The sequence below is a fragment of the Nomascus leucogenys genome, chromosome 8 (assembly GCF_006542625.1).
Source record: "Nomascus leucogenys isolate Asia chromosome 8, Asia_NLE_v1, whole genome shotgun sequence".
Classification (NCBI taxonomy): domain Eukaryota; kingdom Metazoa; phylum Chordata; class Mammalia; order Primates; family Hylobatidae; genus Nomascus; species Nomascus leucogenys.
In genome coordinates, this window is record NC_044388.1 from 33,161,365 (window position 1) to 33,182,787 (window position 21,423).

A 21,423-nucleotide genomic window follows, 5' to 3' on the forward strand; every position below is an offset into this window, starting at 1 on the left:
GGGTAAAAAGCGCATGGCACTGCTGTGTAGAAAGGAGGATGGGCAGGCTGGGCGCAGTGACTCACGCCTATAATCCCAGCACTTTGGGAGGCTGAGGCGGGTGGATCATGAGGTCAGGGGTTCAAGACCAGCCTGGCCAACATGGTGAAACCCTGTCTCTACTAAAGATATAAAAAATTAGCCAGGCGTGGTGGCACGTGCCTGTAATCCCAGCTACACAGGAGGCTGAGACAGGAGAATCACTTGAACTCGGGAGGCAGAGGTTGCAGTGAGCCGAGATTGCGCCATTGCACTCCAGCCTGGGAGACAGAGAGAGACTCCGTCGCAAAAAAAAAAAAAAAAAAAAAAGAATGGCCAAGGTGCACCCCGATGGCACAGTGCCCAGATCCAAGTGCAGCAGGTGGGGGAATTAATGCACATGGCTGTGTGACTGGACGGGGTGGAGAGAGGGCAGGGGCTCTCCAAACCCCTGTGTGCATCAGCACCGCAAAGAGGCAGGCTGCTGGCCCCACCCCCAGTTTTAGATGGTAGAAATCTGCCTTTTTACCAAGCTCCAGGTGGTGCAGATCCCACTGGTTTGGGTCCAATGGACTGGGACATACAGCAAGGAGCAGGGCGGAGAGAAACCTGCTGATGCCACTTTTATCTCCAGCTTCACACGTTAGGGTGTGTCACTGTCAGGGTCCAGCCTAGAAACACAAGGCAAACCAAACCGAGTCTGTTGGGGAGAGTTAACCGTCTACACGAGTGGGCAGGGTTACAGAAGATCAGCAAGGGATGGAAAGGCGCTCTGTTGGGAGCCGGAGAGCCCTGGTAGGGGTAAGGGAGTTCCTGGACCCACAAGGACTCTAGCTCTCCATAGCTTTCAGTAGAGAAATACAGCCATTTACTCACACACTGTGGGAGCCAGGATTCAATATCCCCACTTCCCTCTCCTCCCCTCTTTCAAACTCCAGCCTGATGTCTGTCTACCAAATCCAACCAGAAGCTGGAAAGTTGGGGGGTCGACCCACTGATGCAGCTGCGAAGGTGCCTCAGTGAGCTACAGATGGAGAAGGCAGGTAGCTAACTTGGAGGGGGACTTGGCAAACGCAGTAAAACAGGTAATGCTATTGAGGTGTTCTTAGAGGGATGAACTGGAACAAGGACACAGAGAAGGGGTGAAGGAAGTCCCTGACTGCATCCCCAAGATATAAATAAAAGGCAAAAAGGAGGGGAAAAGAAACTGCTTTCTGGGCTGCTGGGCGTAGCTGATTCAGGCCATAATGAAGTGCCTGAGCATGACACCCCCACTGGCCGGCAGTGTGAAGCGTCCCTGCAACCCGCCCCAAGAGACACTTCACAATCCCCAAAGCTCCTCACTGCCTCTTTGCCTTCCCTATTCCCCAGAGCCTCTTCCTATAGCTCCTGCTTCTCCCCACCAGAGGGATGACTCAGTGCGGAAAGGGTCCTGTCGGGCCTTCCACCTGCCCCACCACTACTACCTTGAACTCTTATTTTAAATATACCTTAAACGTTTAAACACACTTCCACAACTTCCTCAAGCAAGCCTGGTTTATTTGACTTGGTCTTCTTGGAATCTCTCATTGCTTCACTAAGTGGTTCTTAAAGTTCAGCAACTGAAATTGCACAAACCAGCTCCTGGGTGGAATGATGCCTTCTGCTTCCAACAGCCTTCCCACCTAGGCCAGCTCTGCCAGCCACTTGGGCCATCGCAGCACCTGGAACTGATGTCTGTACGGAGCAGACCATGTTCAGAAGCCATTCAATAGGTAGCGTGTGACTTATTTTCTCTCATGTCACTTGCTTGCTCCTCAAAAGACTCAGGAATGCAGTCAAGAATATGCTCCCCTTTGTCAAGAAAAGCAGCAGAAATACTGCCTGGAGTGCTGTTATTTCAGTTTATAACCTTGAGCACATTATTGAACCTCTGTGCCTCACTCTTCTCATCTGCAAAATGGGAACAATAACAGCACTCTCTCATAGGGTTATTTGTAATAGGAAACCCATGTATACACTTGGCCTAGTCACTGGGAAGTGTTACCTACTGTTAGTATAAGTGAATCAATGTCATACTTTGCTATAGTGTGATATGCTACCATTTGTGTAACACCAAGGACAAGGGCAGTGATAATATTATTTGTTGCAGGGGAAGGGGCAAAGGACAGGCACACATTAAATCAGACAAGGTACCATTTTATTCCTTATAAAATATATTTCATATTGTTGCTGTAAAAACATTACATTTCACATTTTTAAAAAAATTTTTTAACAGTAAAAATAATACTTGGAAGACAGCTGAGGGAAAAGGCGCCAATAAGACAAACTCACAGATGGGATTTATCTCCTTTTTTTTTTTTTTGCCCCCGGTAAAAGTCAGAACCTGGGATGACCAGAAAGTAACAGGACAGATTTCTCCCAACAAATCAGAGTCTCCACATCCAAATGAATATTGTTCTCCAAGGAGTCAAGCTATAGACTCACAACGACAACGTGGCCATGGCTCAAAACACTCTCTGAAGTTACAAAATTGCTTTCTGAGCCAATTTAAAAGTCACGTGATTGAATCCAAGCTATTTTACTTTAAATGGTGCTTTTGCTTTGCACCTGAGACCTCGCTTGGCCACAGACGTCATTCGCTGGACTCCCTGGACACTAAATGAGTGTCTAGCATCCTTAAGGCTGCTCAACACACAGCCCCAGACTCTGAAGGTGATTCCAAGAAATATTCTGAAAAAAGTCACATCGCTGGAATAAACAGTTTCCTAAGGTAACTGCTTTGAAAACCAGTCCCGTTAGTTTCTAAAAGCCCACCTGCGGCACCTTCCTTCCATCAGAATCTGCTGCCCGGGTGGGCTGGGAAGGAGGGAGATACAAAGAAGAAGAAAGTAGGTGTGACCACTGGGTCGGTTCCCAAGCCACCCTCACCCTCCAAGAAGGCATGAATGGAACAACCCCGAGAACAGGGCACATGTGAAGAACCAACACGACAGGCACGGGATGGCAGCACGGGTGGAAGGGAAGCAAGGAGGCCGCCAGCACCAAGGAGGAGAGGGGGCAGGGAAGGCGGCACCAAAACCTAATAAGAACAAAGCAAAACCACCGTGGTTTCCACACTGCTCCCTCCCTTTATTCCTCCTTCCTTTCCTGCCCTGTATACCAATGGCATAAGAAGCCCGCACAAAGAGAAAAATCCGTATATCCAGTTATATCTACACGGTCGAAACTGGGGGCGGGGGGAATTCAAACAGCTTTCTAAAGACGAGACGGCAGTGAAAACTCTGAGGGAGAAGGGAAGGGGAGGCCCTCCTGGCAAAGTTCCCATGTGTCAAGAACGCGCCCTCCCCTCCCCATGAGGACCTGAAGCTGGGGGTCGCCTTGGGAAGTGAGGGGGGTTGGGAAACACCATCGGCAGCTGCCAGCTCTTAATTCTCAAGGAGGTGGAAAGGACAGGAAGGAGAGCCCTGCGCCACCTCAGGCTAGCCTGGCTTTGAGCTTTACCAAGAGACAGAATTCCACATACATTTTTTTTTTTTTACTAAGTTATAAAAATATACCCCATCACCAAAGACACCTGTGCATAAGTGTCTGTCCCTTCTGTCACCAACCTAGGGCACTGCACCCTTCCCAACATCATGCCCCTACTGCCAGGTCTACAGATTTTGTAATATTCAAAGTGTCCTGCATTAAAAAGCACATGTCTATGTCCTACGTGAAGGGGCCAAGGGAGCCCTAGTGGCCCAAATATCTTCACCCAGGACTGGGAGGGAGGCCTCGATGACAACCAAGGGGTGGATGCTGACACTCCATCCCAGGACAGATGGCTGGGTAGGATTCCCTGAGCCCCTGACAGCTGGGACATAGGGCCAAGACTTGTACCCGAGGCAGCTGGGCGGCGGACGGTCACATTCCAGCAGGCCCTGAGGAATCCCCAAATAAGTCATGCTGGGAGGAAAGCAAGACACCAAAACAGAAACATGCCCTGCCATCCGGGTGTGGTTCACTTTGTCTTCGCGCACGACTGGTTGGCGTGGTGCTAAACTCCCTAGACCTCCCTCCTTCCCCACAAGAACAGCTCTGCTTATCGACATGCACGCAGCCCAGGCTCCCCTAGATCCCTGGAGGCTCCAGAAACACCAAGGGCCAAAACGCCAGCAGCCACTAACCCAAACCCACGTCTTCCTCCTGTCATTTCCTCATCCTGAAGCTCACGGGTGCAAGGACTCTCCTTGGCCTTCCTCATCCTGCTTTCGGGCAGCAAACAGAAATGGGGAAATCCCTGGCGGGGCCAGGAGACAGAAAGGAACCTCCAGAACCTCCCTGAGTCTCTCTCGGCCACCCAAATAAAAGAAAACTTTAATCAGTAAAGGCTTCTGAATACATCATAAAAGAAAACAAAGCATTTCTGAGGCGTCCTTTCCATAACCGAGGGAGGTGGCGTCAGGAGGGTGCTTCCTCAGGTCAGAGCAGAGAGTTTCCAGACGCTCAAACCCTCCAGGAGTTCCTCGAGGAAAGGAGAGAATGATCAAGGTAGTGTTTAACTGCCACATTCCAAAAAGTGAATTCTGATCAGCCTTTTGGCTCAGCTATTTGGCGACAGTCTTTTAAAAAACCTCTTTCTCTGGGCTTTAAGAAGAAGCCATTTAATATTTGTTGGGGTGCAACCCAATGTCTGAGGGAACCAGATTTAAGTTGTCACCAAGAAAGGGCTTTCCTTTGACTTCCATGCAGGATGCTCAGACAGGGAACAGGAGGTATCCTCCGAGAAGGGCAAACTCCTCTGCCCCACGGCCAGGCAGTCCTGCACTCTGAATCACCCATCAGCCAGAAACTTTTTTTTTTTTTTTTTTTTTTTTTTTTTTTTAAGAAAAGTAAATTCATCTTGCTCACAGTCCTTTCTGGAAGAGTTGAGAAAGCAAAGAATTCACCGACTCAGCAGGAAGCAGAACGAGCTGTTCCTTCTTTTGACACGCACAAGCTAATCCCCTAGAGAGTGGGGATGTGGGAAACGGAGGGTAATTAATTCTTTGGTCACTGGTTCACTGCTGAATACCCTTGGTCAGTTTTGGCTCTCTCCTACTTTAGGGGGAAAAATATTTTTGTTTCTTTTTTTAAAAAATAAAATGTTCCCACAATGGGAGAAAATTGCTTTAAGTGTTACACCTTAGCCAACAGAGCCCAAACTCCGTGTTTCCGTTCTTTCTCTTTCGGTTTCTGCTGAGGGCTGGTGACACACTGGCCTCTTGTCAGCGGCTGCCGGCAGGGCCAGGAACAGAGTAGAACCTGCAGCACGGCTCAGTCCAGGAAGCGCTGGCAGGCCTTCTTCCACCGGCAGGCCGTGCACCACTGGTCCCGGTGCTCGATGCCATACACCTTGCGGCACTTCTTAGCCTCCCCACGGGCTTTCCTGCAGAAAGAGAGGAATGCAAATCGAGCCCCACACAGGTGGTGGGCCCGGGAGAGCAGCCAAGTGGGGCTGGGACAACAAGCAGAGGCCAAAGGGGCAGCTCCCGGCAAAAGCCACCAGGACCAGGGGCCAGAGGCTCTGAGGACCAGTCGTCCCATCTGGTGCGTCCGCCATCTGGGCTCCTCTCTGGGGACTAACCCTGGTGACTTCATCTGGGTGGGGTCGGAGTCCATGCCACTGGAGACAGGGCACAGAAACCAGAAGGCAGGGGACGACAGCAGACATCTCACCTGGCACCACTCTGGGCCCGGGGTGGAGAAGTGACGATCAGGTGAGATTTCATCGCAGGTGCTGGCTGCTGGGGCTCGCTGAAGCTTAGCGACCGGCTCCGGACCTGGGCGTGGGGAGAGGGGCCATGAGCACAGGGACAGTCAGGAAAGGTGAGGGAGCCATCCTAAAAAACAGGCAGCCACCCGTCCCTAGCTCCTTCTGGTCCAAGAGGCCTCACGCCTTCTCAGGGAGGACACTCTAGCCGAGGGGAGCTGTTGGCAGGAGAGTGAGGAAGGAGCAGGCCTTCATGCCACACTTGGGACCCAGCCAAGGACAAGGACAGGGGAGCCACTGGACCTGGCCCCCTCTGAGGCTCTCCCTGCAGGGGGCTTGGACGGAGCCGCCATGCCTGGAAGCCTCGCACTGCCTCAGTGGCATCACCGGCAATCTGATTTACAATGTGACACCGCCCTGCAGGAGATAACTCAAGACCAGCGCCTGCTAGGTAGAGTTCAAAATGACTTCCCGCTTACTTGAGTTTGGGGTCCACCTATGGCCCTTGTCCCCAGTGGCCTTGAGATTTCTGACCCAGCCCACATAGCCTCCACATTCTCCCCCTTCCTCTCCTCAGTATTAAAATCCTAAAAACACCCATGGGCACTAGGGGCTGATGGGGCAACTGACCCCAGCCTCGTCTGGTGATTTTCTTGGCAAGAAACCTGCTTGCTCTGGACATCCTCTACAAGCGCCTCCTTCCACCTCCGCGAGGGGCTATGGCCAGATGGGGAGTGCCAGGGAGGGGGCAGCACAAGGAGATCTTCAACACGTTTGGGGGCGGAAGGCAAGACGGCCACACCGACCTGTGGCCACGTGCCCTGTGCCCAAGGCATGGCCTCCAGCCCTGGCATGTGTGGGAGAGCCCTTGGCCATACCAGGCCCCGGCGGTGCTGCCAGCACACTCACCGGAGAGAGGGAGCAGGCGGCGGAAGGGGCAGCAGCCCAGCTGACACTGGTGTAGATGTGTGGTGAGACGGGGATCTGGAAGGACGGCAGAGCCTGTGGAAGACGAGGGTGTCAGCCTGGATTCTAGCTCAGGAAGTGTTCAGAGTCTGCCCACAATCCCCACAGCCTCATGACGGCAGCAGAAGATGCATCTCTGCATAAGTGCAATGACCAGAAAGAGCTGGGACACACTTGGCTTTCTCGAGGACAACACTGGGGTGTCATCCAATGCCTTGCAGTAGTCTCCTTACTGCGAGGCTCCAGTCTCATCCTGGAACCCTTCCCTCAGCGCTGGTCTACGTGCCAGCCTCGTGACTTAATCACTGCAGAAGATTTAACTTCTCAACTGGATCACCTACCAAGAACACGCCACGACAGGTGCCAAAAGAGGCCCCAAGCCTTCTGTGTCTGGGGGGCATGGCTGGGATAAGATATGGGATCCTCCAGCAAGTGCTTGAGAGTAGCAGTGTGCTCACGGGTATCCAGGTTCAGGGCTATTTGTGAAAACACCAGCTACATGTCTGGGCCCCACGGGTCAGCCAGAGCTGCAAATGGGCCAAACATGAAATCGCTAAGCGGCCACTCATTCTAACAAGGAGGAGAGCTGGCTCATTTCATAAAGCTTTCTCACTGAAAGCAATACCTTTTAATAACTAATTTGCAAATTGGCCCACAGACTGATAAAATAGGCACAAAAGAATTTTAAGAAATATCAGCACACAGCAAGCTGCATGTTCCTTGAGTACCTACTACATGCAGCGAAGACCATCCTAAATGTCACTCTCTGTGATAAGTTTCTCATTCACATGGGCAAAATAGGTTGGTCCCTCTGGTACCTACAACACTTTCTCATGCCTCTAGTAATTAGTACTTTGACTAGTTATTATAATTAACCATAGTTACATATTCATTTCTCTCTCTCTCAATCTGAACCATGCCCTCCACAAGGGCAGGGACTAAGTCTTCTTCTACCTGAAAATCTTACTTAGTCCAATTCTTGGCCCGTAGTAAGTATTCAAAACATGCGTGCTGGACTGTGTGTCCATGGAACACAATTCTAGGACCTAGACATCACGTGGGAAGCCCAACTACACGACTCCATCCTCTCTTATAAGCAGAGGTGTGACAATTCCCCCGCCCAAATCCATCGCCCAGTTACTTAGGGATTTAGCTAGATTTCTAGTAACCACTCATGACAGCTGCCAATGTAGATAACTCCAGGAATTCCCACATTTATTGAGCAGTGAATTCGGTTTCCTTTTCTTTCTTTGTAGAAGAGATTAGCAATTTGGCCAAAGGGCTCAGCCTTCCATCAGGGTGGTCGGTAGCCTGTAATCAAGCTGGCCCGTGATGAGTCAGCTACGAGCCTGAGCCTCCAGCGAGCCCCGCCCCATACCTGGTATGCATGATCTGCCTGAATGTGCCAGAAGGACCCAGGAGCTGACTTGCTGAGAGCCCCTGAGGGCAGGGAGGACTCCGGGCCGGGATGTTCTGGGCCGGAGGACTGCGCTTTGTGCAGAGGTGGTGGAAGAGCAGACAGAGGCAGGCCAGTCATGCTGGGGGTGGGAGCTGGCTCGGCGGTGGGAGTCCCAGGGACTGGGGTGCCTGCGGCAGCAGCAGCAGCGGCAGATTCCTCCTTCAACTGCACCTCTGTGTAGTAGAAATCCTCCTCCCGCTTGAATTGATCAGAGTCCACCGTGTCCCTGTGTGGGAGGGAGATGCGGCATAATCAGGGGCGCCTTGCTCCCTTGAAACCCAGAGGGGACCGCGGTGGGGAGGGAAGTGATTGCTTGAGGCCACCCAGCAAGCCAGGGACGGAGCCCAAGAGAACACCCAGGTGCCTCGCTCCTGACGGGTGTCACCAGGATTATGTGTTGCACATCAACGGGAATTATTTTTCCTGGCACCTAAGGCTCATCCTCTCCCGGAACATGTGCCAACCTCTCCTCTGGCAGGAGGCATCCCACGCTGAGCACGACCACGAGCCCTCTCTGGGCCCCACCTGCCTGCAGTCACGCTTTCTCCCCCAGGGCCATGAGTCAGCTCCTACCACTAGCAGCCTGCAAACTCGCTCTGCACAGAGCCTGCAAACTCGCTCTGCACAGAACACGGTGGAGGCACCAGGGTGGGGCTAGCGGAGACCCACTCCCAAGGAAGAGTCGGTGGTGCAGTGCTTGGCCACTAAACATCTTGGAAACGGGGTCTCACCAGCAACTGAACCAAATGACCCCGTTTCTACCCAGAACTAAAACATCTTGCTTCCTGCAGTGAGGCAAGAAGACACATCCCCAAGATGGACAGAACTCCCTTCCCGTCAACAGCAACAATGTTCGCCGGGATGTCTTTCTCAGGTGGCCAGGAAGAGACACCAGGGGGTGTTCCCAGCAAGCCACATTCCTGAAAGCACTGTGGGCTGTGGGTCACAGGGACTCGGCAGGTGGAGGGACACCTGCACACGACCCTAGGCTAGAGGCCCTGGGCTCGCACATACCCCAGGTGGAGGGCTTTGACGTGTCGTTTGATGCCCACAATAGAGCGCAGCACTTTGCCACAGTTTGGCCACAGGCACTTGTACATCACCTTCACAGAGTTCTAGAGGAAAGGAAGACGGGGTGAGTGCATATGTCTTTCTCCTTATCCCTCGCTCAACCTTACCCAGTGGGGACTCAAACTGGCTTCTGTCCCCAGCCTGACCCAACAAAAACCTCCAGGAAAGGGGTTCTCTGGGACCAGAGAAACTTACAACCAGGGGCTAGGAAGCCCTAACCTAAGAGATGGTCCTAGTGGCCAAGAGCGGTGCTCGGTGCTGTGGCTAAGACCCCACTGGAGGCCTCTCCCACGCAGACCTCTGCAGGAACACAGGAAAGAAGGCAGGGATTGGGGTGGAGGCTAAAACAGAAGAGGCTTTAAACAGGAGAAGGAGAATCCTGGGAATATCACCAGGTAACAGAAGCAGCAATAGAAAACCGAAATGGGAGCGAACCCAAGACTATCTAGGGCCTGCAGGGTCCCCTCCCCTCCACGGCTGGCTGTCCCCACACAGACAACATCTGCTCCAGCCTGGGCTCCCACTCACACTGCAATCACGTACCTTTCTTTTTCGTGGAGCCGGTTCATCCAGCAGGAAAGGGTCAGGATCGGTCTCAAAGCCATGATCAGTTTGGGGAGAACCAAAAGCATCCCCCAAATACTTGGGGCTGGCCTGGGGATGGGGGGGCGAGGGGGTGGAGACACCACTGCTCCCACTCCAGTGACCGCTGGTAGTGCTGCTGCCGCTGTCCGAGACGTCACCACTCTCCTTCCATGGATCGCAGGCCACACGGGAAGCTGGCCAGACGAAGAAAAGGTGAGAGGATGCTCACGGGCGTGTCCCTGGGCAAACTCTCCCTTCTGAGCTTCGGTAAACATGGAGAGGAGTTCATTCACGGCAGCAATTTCTCTTGGTAGAACTGCTCTGCCCTCGCAGACATTTCCTACCATAGCCACCTGGTCATCACTGACCAACAGATACACATTGCGAGTTCGCTTTGGATAGGAGTCATACAAAGAGAAACAAAGAGAAACCTAATTGAAATGTATTTCTCTTTTTAAACAAAAATTATTTTTGGAGATGGGGTCTTGCTATGTTGCCCAGGCCAGTCTCAAACTCCTGTCCTCAAGCGATCATCTGGCCTCAGTCTCCCAAAGTGCTGCCTGTTTCTCACTTTATACATTAAATAAAGGGGGGATGGGGAGGGGGAAGGGCAAAGCCTCTGCAGCCTCCAGGCCTGGTTGAGAACAGGCACACCCAGTGTTGGGTACCACCCAGAGCGTTTTCCTACAGCTGAGGCCAACTTAAAGGTCTTCTTGACCAGCTTTTCTGAAAAATGCTTTTCAGTCATCTAAACCCAGGCCAGTCCATAGAAACCTGTGGGTGGAACAAACCACTCAGCCTTTGCAACTCTCAGGAGGGTGTGCAACATTTCCCAGTGCTAGCTGCAGCCCAGGTAGAGCCTGCTTTAATCAAGAAATAACATGTTTGGAGGAGGAAAGACAAGCTCTGCGAGCAATTCTGGTCATCGCAAGACGGCAGGGGGCTTTCGTGCCTGACATGGCCCTGAAGCAGCTGCCAGGCTCCTGAATGCCTCTAAGCAGGAGGACAGGCATCAGCAGACATGGAGAATCTTCCGTTTTTAAACAGCACATCTGCAGGCTGCGCGGGCCCAACCCAGACTCTCACTCCTTGGCCAAAAATCCAGGTGAATTTATAATATAGGAGAATCTGAAATTCTGATATGTGGAAATACCAAGAGAGAGGGAAAAAAGCTACCTGTCCTCAAAAGCCCCAACTCCCAACAGGGGCGTTCCACAGAGCCCCCTAACCCTGGATTCCAAGGTCTACTAGCACATCCTTTGTGGCCAGGATAAAATCCTGCTGCCTTTCTCTCCTCCTGCTCATAGTCCAGACTCCTTCAATGCTAATCAGGGATCTACCTGGCACAGGCTCCCATCTTTCCATGTTTCCAGCCCAGGCTCTCCTTACATCTCACATCCTAGAAGCAGCCCACCCAAAAAGAATGAGATGGAGGAAGAACTCTTCCCTCCCCAGATACCGCTGTCATGTCTCACAGCTATCACTGTCCCTTCCTGGGAACCAAGAGATTACTACATGTACATGTGTGCTTAAAAAAGGGTACACATTCAGGGCAGAACACAAGAATCATTAAATAGGCCAACAGGTGAAAGACCCACGCACATCCACTGATAGGAAAACGATCAGGGAGAGAAGGGCAGAGAGCGGAATACTACATGGCGACATCTAGGATGCTCAGGACTCCGTGACAAAGAGCAGGTCAAGCAGCAGGCACACCCTACAAATGCGGCAGCCCTTCCCTATAGGAACCACTTACAATGGCTCAAATGCATGAAATCTGCATGGCAGATTTTGACTGGCATACAAAGGAAGCAAAACATAAAGCAAAAAGTTATCTATAAGTTATAAGTTAATGTATAAGTTATAAGTGACTCCATCTTTGATCGTAAGTTTTTCTAGGACACAGGCAATAAATACACATTCTATACCATGAAAATAAAGTACTGCTCTACAAATGCACGGCACTCAGAGCTTACAAGTGAACTTTTAAGAAATATTTATAATCCTGTTTTCTATACACAGACATGCACACACACATGCCATCCTAACCACACAGAAACCAAAGGGACTATGTGGCGTTTGTGCAAATAGTATCCATGACTCTCTTAGTCAAGGTTTTGGTTGTTGTATAGACCACACTTTGCAGAATACTTCAAGATAATTAGGCCAAAGAAGCCTTATATTTCCACTGACTTCAGCTATAAGATAAAAAAATATTGTCATCAAAAAAAATCTTTAATAGACAATAAATTTTTTTTTACAAAGGGACTTAAAATTGTCAGGATGATGGCATATCATCAGTGAGATGCTTCTACGTTGATGTGCACTTGTGTATGCATATATTATACATACCCTCATGATGGGAACTGGAGTCAATAATTTTCTTTTCTTTCCTTTTAGGACACTTTCCTAGATCTTTCCACTGTTGACCCAACCATCCAGATCTCCTAAACTCTCCTGAGAACTTAGAAATTAACTCCTTTCCTCTTCCCTATTTGGCTGTGCTAATAGAGCAGGCATGCAATACTAAGCTTCACAGCTAGGTGTCCTCATAATGCAATGACTTCCTTTGGCAGCCTACTCATTGACAGCTGACTTTGAGTCAAGAAAGTAAGTTTTCTCTCTCCTTTATGTTTAATTTCTATTTAGGGAGATTCCTTATGAGGGATACTTATGAAGGCCACTTTCCTCCTGCTATGTGCTCAGAGCTAACTCCATATTTTCTTGTAAGCTTATAAGTAGCTTGCAATTCAGTTAGGTGTCCACCAATGAAGAAGTTCTTCCCTGGGAGTAAGGTAGGCCAGCCCTGCCATGAATTTCCCAAAAAACTTCAGATTCACTACCAGTCTTGCCAAACTACTGACAAATACCCAGCAACCCTTTTTTCCCTCATATTATTGATAAAGTATTTTGGGGTTGCAACTACAGAAATTTTGTTTTAATAAATTTGCCTTGAAGTTGAATCACTGGTTTTTATTAAGCAAATAGACTTACTTTAGAATTTAGCTCATTTATTCCGGGTCCTTGTCCCGTAGACCCACACTAATTTATGAGGCTGAATTAGGCACGTGGAATGAGGGCATGAATTTTCTGAGGCCACTAGGAGACCATTATATTGCTACTTTGTGAACTAAATATTCCTCTATTGGCCTCATTCGGGCCCCACCAAAGTGCTGGGCTCAGCCACTCCCATTGAAGAACGTACTCCACTAGCCACTGCAGCTCAGTCCCATGCTCAACCATCTTCACAATGCACCAGGAAACTCCTCCTCAGGTGAGGAAACTGAGGAACAAGAACGGAAGTGTCTAACTCCACGGCATGCAGCCGGTCAGAGGTGCCCGTGGGAGGTGTCCCTGGAAATTCTATTGCCAGGCCGGTGACATAGGCAACTAGCTGCTCTGCACAGAGGATGTCTGTCGTGGACCTCTACCATGCCCAGAACCCACCTGGGCCCCGCTCGCTCACCAGAGAAGTTGGCCTCGGTCCCGGGAGGACTCTGCACAACAGGGCTGCAGGACAGGGATGTCAGCACCATGGCCGCCATCATCTCATCCATTTCCACTGCGTCCGACTTCCTGGATTCACACGGATGAGTGGGAAATGTTACTTCCTGGCACGGCGGGCCCATGGCTTGCAAAACGAGACACCACTTCTGGCTGGTTTCACACAATCATCTTACACTTCTGGACTGTCCCCTCCAAGTCCCCCCAACTCCAATCAGCCAGTGTGTGCTCAGACCATATAAACTAAGTGAAACATGAAGGTCTCCCCTTCTTCTCGAGCAGTACCCATTCTGAGTGATGCTTCTAATATTAGGCAGCCCCAGTGTAAGCCGCTGGGTCTCATCCCACTGTGACGCCCTGAGACAGCCCCATTCTCCCATGACTTAGCTGCCGAACTCTGCAGCTTAAAAAGGAGAATTTTATTCAGTGGAAAGAGAGGACAGACTCGAAATGAACACGGGGACAAAAGACACCCACTGGAATTCAAAAGCACAACAATTACCTCCTTTCCTTGTCCCACATTTAAATTTAAGAAGGAACAATTATACACTAACCACCTTCTCCCACCCCTCCCCCAAGAAAAATGGTAAGGCATTCTAACAGCTTCTGAATGTCAACAGAACCTACTACTCAAGCCAATGTGCAAATAAACCAGAAGCACTAAAATAAATCTCCCAATGCAAGTGTCCATGCTTTATACAGCAGAGTTCTATAAAATGTTACACACAATTTTTTAAAAATCCGTATATCACTACATTATTTGGAAGTAAAACTAGAGCTGTCTAGAAGTTAATGCTAAAGTATTAGTAAAAGTTAGTCTGAAATAAACTTCTAAGTGGTCTGTTTCAAAAAGCTGTCTTAATTTATTCCTTACAATTCAGGTCCACCAAAATATGACTTGGGTTTGAAGCAGCTAAACCAAGACTATTAATACATTAAACACATTAGCATCTCTGTTTTTGTATGATCTTTGAATTTTCATTTCCATAGAACAGAAAAATAAATTCTTTGCCTGCATTCCGCTGAATACACAATCACAAATATTGCTGCTCTAATTTGGTTTCAAAATACTGGGTCTGTTTTGTTTTTTAGCACTCATAGACAAACACAGAGAGGTGGGATAGGGTGTGACTGCACAGCTTGTATATAAGACAATTTCAGGTGGCAGATTTTCTTCTTAAATCTTAAAAGATCAATGTACATAGAGCATATAACATAGAAATTAGGATATATATTCTTAGAAAAAAGTCACATCACAAAATTCTAAAGCAAAATACATTCTTCGTTCAACACCAATGGTTCTGAATATCTAAGCCGGGGGTAAGCATGCTGTGGGCTGTGGACCAAATGTAGTCTGCTGCTTGTTTCTGTAGGGTTTCGAGCTAAGAATGGTTTTACATTTTTAAATGGTTTGGTTTTGTGGTTTTTCTTCTTTTTTCTTTTTTGAGATGCAGTCTCCCTCTGTCACCCAGGTTGGCTTCAAGCAATTCTCATACCTCAGCCTCCCGAGTAGCTGGGATTACAGGCATGTGCCACCACGCCCAGCTAATTTTTGTGTTTTCAGTAGAGACGGGGTTTCATCATGTTGGCCAGGCTGGTCTCAAACTCCTGACCTCACGTGATCCACCCACTTTGGTCTCCCAAAGGGCTGGGATTACAGGCGTGAGCCACCACACCCAGCCTGTTTGTTTGTTTTTTGTTTTGGTTTAGTTTGGTTTTGGTTTTTAGAGCAGAGTCTTGCTCTGTCTTCCAGGCTGGAGTGCAGTGGTGCCATCATTGCTCACTGAAGCTTCAACCACCTGGACTCCAACAATCCTCCTGCCTCAGCTTCCTAAGTAGCTGGGACTACAGGCAAAAGCTACCATGCCTGACTAATTTTTTTATTTTTTTGTAGAGTCAAAGTCTTGCTATGTTGCCCAGGCTGGTCTCAAACTCCCAGCCTCAAGCAATCTTCCCAAAGTAGTGGAGTTACAGGTGTGAGCCACTGCGCCTGGCCTAAATAGTTTTAAAAATTAAAAGAAGGATATAATTTCTTGACATGTGACACATGGAAAGTATATAAAACTGAAATTTGAGGGTCCACGAATGAGGTTTTATTGCAGGACAGCCATGCCCATTTGTTTCTGCATCACCCCTGGCTGTTTGGACACCACAGCAGCGCTGAGCAGTGGGAACAGAGACTGTTTAGTCCATCAAGCCTAAATTATTTACTTTCTGGCCCATTCAAAACAAGTTTGTTGACTCTCGATTTAAGCCAGTTCTTTCCTGTCTCTTATCATAAACTATGACCTGATTTAGTTTAAGCATGAGAGGGGAAAAAATAGCCCTATGCCCAACCAAAGATACATTGCCCATAATAGAGCATGGAAAAGATAAGATGCCACTTGGCCAGGCATGGTGGCTCACACCTGTAATCCCAGCACGTTGGGAGGCCGAGGCAGGTGGATCACCAGAGGTCGGGAGTTCGAGACCAGCCTGACCAATATGGTGAAACCCCGTCTTTACCAAAAAATAAAAAATTAGCCAGGCCTGGTGGTGCACGCCTGTAATCCCAGTTACTTGGGAGGCTGAAGTGGGAAAATCGCTTGAACCCAGGAGGCAGAGGTTGCAGTGAGCTGAGATCATGCTACCGAACTCCAGCCTAGGTGACAGAGTGAGACTCTGTCTCAAAAAAAAAAAAAAAAGAAAAGATGCCACTCTGGCTTTCTTAAAGATTTTTCTGTGTCCCATTTGTCCCAATATCTTGGCATCCAGATGTCAATGACACCACATTTCTTCTCCACCACAAGGCAGCCCACACCCTCACACCACACTACCCACGTGACTTTTAAAATCCAATTTCTTCTCCCACACAAACCTCTTTGGGACATCGATGTTTCTGGAGACGGGCCTGTAGGCCAGGGCCTGGGCTCCGGGCTCCAGGGGTGGTGCCTGGGGACAGGGGCCCTGCAGCTCGGCCAGCCACACCTCCTCCACCCTGCAGCAGACCTGCAGCTTCTGCTCCAGCAGCCAGACGGTCACCTGACCCTCCATCCAGCTGTGCTGTTCCACCAGTCCTGTGCACTCTTGACCCCCGTACCACACATAAACCTGCGGGAAGAGGGACAGCAGCTAGTGATCAGTCCTGGATGGGTCTCACCCTGAAGTTCTCATGCACCCCACATCCCAGGAGCCAGGATCTGCCTGCCACGAACCACGTTCTCTGCCTCACTCAGCTTTTATTCAAGCAGATGTTCCCAGGTACTCGCTTCCCACCTGAGCACCCACACAGGCCCAATTCCTCCCAAGACAGATCCTTATCAGCTCTCTAGACTGGCAGATAGCAAACATGTCAGTTTCTGGGACTTTCTCTGAATCTAGAATCTGTGCTCATCCTCCTGCCTTCCTTGACCTGGATGCACTGCCTGTCTGCTGGTGCCCAACTGCCACTCTGAATTGCTCATTATCCTGCACTCAGAGGATGCTGAGTCTACCTGGGGACAAGGTGGCAGGGGTGCAGAGGCAGGCCAACCTCTCACCAGGGGGACCCGGAAGTTGGCAGGCCACCTTCTCTCACAGGCAGGAAGGCCTGGCGGCATAAGCCTTGGCAGGGAGATAGAGGTAGAGTCCTTACTTAGGAGGCCTTGAGAGGGCAACGGAAGAGAACCCCTGGCACCTGGACCTCATAACATCAGACCCAGGGCCCTGGCACAGGGGCAGGGACGCTGGAAAAGGAAATCCACACCGACTACACAAACATCTCTGACTCTTTAAAGTGTCTAATGGGAATTCAAAGATGCAATGTTCTCTGACTCTCAAAGCCTGAGATGCCTTCCTTTGGTAAAGCTGCAAACTGAGGCAGATTAAGAGAAACGTAGCTATGGTCATCCTTCAAAGTGAGGTTTTGAGCAAGCCAAAGGCCACAGTGTCAGATGCTAGGTCTTGCCACCTTCTACAGACAACACTGTGGTAGAGAAGCCCTGGGTCTACTAACAATGTCATATTCTCTTGGGCGATCTGCTGCCCAGGCGCCCTGTGGCTGGAGGGCAAAGGTCTGCACTCAAAACGGTGCCCAGAGAGTTTCCGGCCTGTCACTAGGGCACCCCAGCCCACCACCCCAAGACTGGCAAGATGGGACACCTGTCCATGTTGGGATCAACCTACCTTCTGCCCAGGCTGAAAGGCCACCTGCTGAAGGCCCGAGGTGCTGGGAGCCTTGAGGACTTCCTTGGGTTGCTCCTGGCAGGGGGTGTCATCAGAGGTGGTGAAAGGCTGGGGAGCGGCCCCTTCTAGCAGTGGCTCAGAGGGTGGGGCGGCCGAGGGCCCCTCCGAGGCACTGGGTCCCAATACCCGGGCTCCCAGGAGGGACCGCTTTCCAAGGCGTCGGGACAGGACGCTCGCCATGCTGCTGCCTCTCCTCTCCTGCGGAGGCGAAGGGGACACTGAAGCCTCTGCCCATCACCTGGGGGAATCAGGAAGCTTTCAGGAGGGAGCCTCACACAGCAGGAGCCAGGAAGGGTGGCTTAAAATAAGTGAACCCTTTAAAGTCAACTTTTACCATCCTTCCTTTCTACAAAAGTGATATCCATTCCTAGTAGGACAATCAGAAAAATACTTATATGCACACAGAAAAACAAACCACTCAGGAATCTGCCTCCCAGGGAGGCCCACTCTTCCTATACAGCAGGCCAGGCTTCCTTCTGTGCATGTATTTACACTTTTATTTCTGTAAAAATGGGATTGTTGTTTGGTAAACTGTATTTTTACTTAGCTGTGTAAGTTTTACTACATCATTCAATATTATTTTATAAAAACATGTTTAGAAGACACTCAGCATTTTCCTAGGTGGACGCACCATTCCTATTCTCTTTTTATTGTACCCAAAGGCTGCACCCAATGGTCTGCTGTCTAAACTTCTCTGCCTGCAGCGAGCATCCTCTGAGCTAAACCTCAGCACACAGACATCAACCACGGCTTCCGTAGAGCAACTTCTAGGATACAATATTGCTGGGTCAAAGCCTGAGGACATCTGTCTGATGCACATAGATTCTCAAGCTCAGCTGGCTCAAAGCTGCAAAGAGCCATAGAAACTTACCGAGCTTGGCCGGGCGTGGTGGCTCATGCCTGTAATCCCAACACTTTGGGAGGCTGAGGTAGATGGATCACTTGAGGTCAGGAGCTCAAGACCAGCCCGGCCAACATCATGAAACCCTGTCTCTACTAAAAATACAAAATTAGCCGGGCATGGCGGCACATGCCTGTAATCCCAGCTACTCGGGATGCTGAGGCAGGAGAATTGCTTGAACCCAGGAGGCGGGAGCCTGCAATGAGCCAAAATCACACCACTGTACTCCAGCCTGGACAACAGAACAAGACTCAGACTCAAAAAAAAAAAAAAAAAGAAAAGAAAAAAGAAATGAACCAGGCTCCTCTCATCTTACACTTGAAGAAACTAATGTTGAGCACGAGTGACTTGTTCAGGTGGCAAAGGTAGTTGGTGCAAGAATCTGAACAGGCCTCTCAAAGTGGGTCCCTACCAGGGGACCAGCTGACCTGCAGTGCTCCCAGGCCTGACACTGCTGGCAGAAGGGGATGAGTCAGACCCAGTGCTTTGCAAATTCAGGTTGCCCTCCTCCTACAGAGCACACACAGCTCCTCAGTTCCTAATCTCTGCTGTTCCAGTCCTCTGTTCCCTATTCGCTTATTCGCTTATTATGTGCAAAGCACATCCCAGGTGCTGTGGGGTCACCGCAGGCATAAAAAACCAGGGTTTCCAGGGACCTCAGCATCAATGCTGACTGCCCCACCCCCAGAGCCTATGGGGCTAATTCCACTCAGGTGTGCCCCTCCCACCCCACCCACATCAAGAGGACACCTGTGGCACAGCCCTTAGCTCAAGCTATCTTTGAACAGTTGCATAAGCCTTCTTTCCTTTTCACCCTTGTCCAGAAGCCCCCAGGCTCTCTTTCTGTGGGTACCACACCATCTCCACACCTCCCAAATCTTAGCCTCTTTCCAAACCATTCCAGCAAGGTATGTTCGCAAACATCTCCACAGTAACATAACAGAAATGGCAAAAGAATTGTAAAGGATAATAATAGATTAGCAAATATTGAGTAAAGGGGCAAAACGCTGGTTTTCATGAGCATTTTACGCAGAAACTCAAGGCTAGAATCTACTGGCATAGTATCTCCACCACGAATTTTCCAGAAAGCAAAGAAAAGATTAATATAAGGAAAACGTTGGAGCCACAGCACGCAGATAGAAATTCCTAGTTAGGTATCTGGTAACTACATCCAATAACACTCTCTCTGAAAGCTTCATTGTAACAATAAAAAGGGAGACAGATGTAAAGAGTAGATTCTTTGCCAGTATAAAGAAAAAAAAATGTATACCTAAGCTAAATTGGTTGGTTTTTTTTGTTTGGGTTTTTTTTTTTTTTTTTTTTTTTTTGAGATGGAGTCTCACTTTGTTGCCCAGGCTGGAGTGCAGTGGCGTGATCTCAGCTCACTGCAACCTCTGCCTCCCGGGTTCAAGCGATTGTCCTGCCTCAGCCTCCCCAGTAACTGGAACTACAGGCTCCGTGCACCACCACGCCTGGCTAATATTTTGTATTTTAGTAGAGACAGGTTTTCATCATGTTGCCCAGGGTGGTCTCAAACTCCTGAGCTCAGGCCATCTGCCTGCTTCAGCCTCCGAAAGTGCTGGTATTACAGGCATGAGGCACCGTGCCCAGCCTAAACTGGTTTTTAAAACACTGTCACCTACATATCTTCGTCTTTGGAGCCTCAGGCTAAAATGGAGCACCTCTAACTCTCAGTTCAATTTCACTGGGCTGATAGGATCCAGAGGCGAAGCCGCAATGCCACGTAGAGACGTGAGATGGCAGCATCAACCCAGAGAAAGAAACTGCACCACTTTTCTTGGCCAAAAAAAATAATAACTAATGGCCTCCCCACTTTCTAGAGCAGGAAGTTTGGGGTTTCTACCACTGAAAATGAAGAAAGGGTAGTATTTCCCAAATTCCTGGGCTCCCAGTCTTCAGACGGCACCTGAAATGTTTAGCCAACAAACTCGGTTGACGTTTTTTGTAAGCCTTTTTCTTTTTTTAATTTAAAGACTGCTTTCTACTGCCTATTTTGTTTGTGCCTGCAACCTTCCACGCCTGCCGGATTCGCATGGAGTTGGTGAACCTGCCGCTTCTGAATGGACCCCTCCTGTCCCCTCTCTCCTTTAACTGGCCAGAATTCCACACCAAAATACATTTTCTCATTGGTTTTATTTATAGTACTCCCAAATCTTAATTTTTAAAAGCAGAAGAGAAAAAAAGGAAGGGAAACTGTCTTTATTAAGTGCCTAAGAGGTACTAGCTTTCATAAATTATATCTAATTTAATCCTCAAAAGGATCTGAGATGAACCAATGGTCTTCTATTTCTGATGAGGTGACAACCTCAGAGAGGTCAGGATGCCAAAGCTGCACACCTAAGAACTGCAGCCTTGGGTATGAACTCATGTCCGTCTGGTGTCAGAGGTCACAATCCTGCCATGATTCTAGTAGGTGTGGGATCTCTCAAAATAAAACACTCAAGTTGATTTTCATCAACTTGGTGTTTTTTTCCCTATGTTAGTGAACCTTGATGGGAAAAATAGCTCCTGGACAGGTGCAGTGGCTCACACCTGTAATCCCAAACATTTTGGGAGGCCAAGACAGGCAGATCACTTGAGGTCAGGAGTTCAAGACCAGCCCGGCTAACATGGTGAAACCCCATCTCTACTAAAAATATAAAAAATTAGCCAGGTGTGGTGGCGTGCACTTGTAATCGCAGCTACTTGGGAGGCTGAAACACAAGAATCACTTGAACCCAGGAGGCAGAGGTTGCAATGAGCTGAGATCGCACCACTGTAGTCCAGCCTGGGGGATAGAGTGAGACTCCATCTCAAAAAAAAATCGCTTGAACCCAGGAGGCAGAGGTTGCAGTGAGCTGAGATCACACCACTGCACTCCAGCCTGGGAGACAGAGGGAGATTCCATCTCAAAAAAATAAAAAGAAAAAATAGCTCCTGATCTAAAAGTCTACACATTCATTTTCTCACGTACTTTCATTCCTTGAAAAAATCTCTTCTCCA

At 49.3% G+C, this 21,423-nt stretch overlaps 1 protein-coding gene across 3 annotated transcripts in view; it reads right to left on the reverse strand.

Moving 5' to 3' along the window:
• Positions 1-2,180: 2,180 nt before the first annotated feature.
• ZNF395 (zinc finger protein 395) overlaps positions 2,181-21,423 on the reverse strand; it is a 40,484-nt gene continuing 21,241 nt past the window's right edge. For 2 of the 3 annotated variants that reach the window (XM_030817027.1, XM_030817026.1), the window contains exons 2-10: positions 17,460-17,717; positions 16,174-16,406; positions 13,279-13,388; positions 9,771-10,006; positions 9,171-9,271; positions 8,076-8,382; positions 6,641-6,733; positions 5,698-5,801; positions 2,181-5,407 (exon numbers count right to left, since the gene is read on the reverse strand). In XM_030817027.1, the coding sequence (XP_030672887.1) occupies positions 5,296-5,407; positions 5,698-5,801; positions 6,641-6,733; positions 8,076-8,382; positions 9,171-9,271; positions 9,771-10,006; positions 13,279-13,388; positions 16,174-16,406; positions 17,460-17,699 (1,536 nt within the window). In that variant the 5' untranslated portion in view covers positions 17,700-17,717 and the 3' untranslated portion in view covers positions 2,181-5,295. Of the gene's footprint in view, positions 5,408-5,697; positions 5,802-6,640; positions 6,734-8,075; positions 8,383-9,170; positions 9,272-9,770; positions 10,007-13,278; positions 13,389-16,173; positions 16,407-17,459; positions 17,758-21,423 lie in introns of all 3 variants that reach the window. The other variant, XM_030817025.1, reaches the window with a different exon arrangement.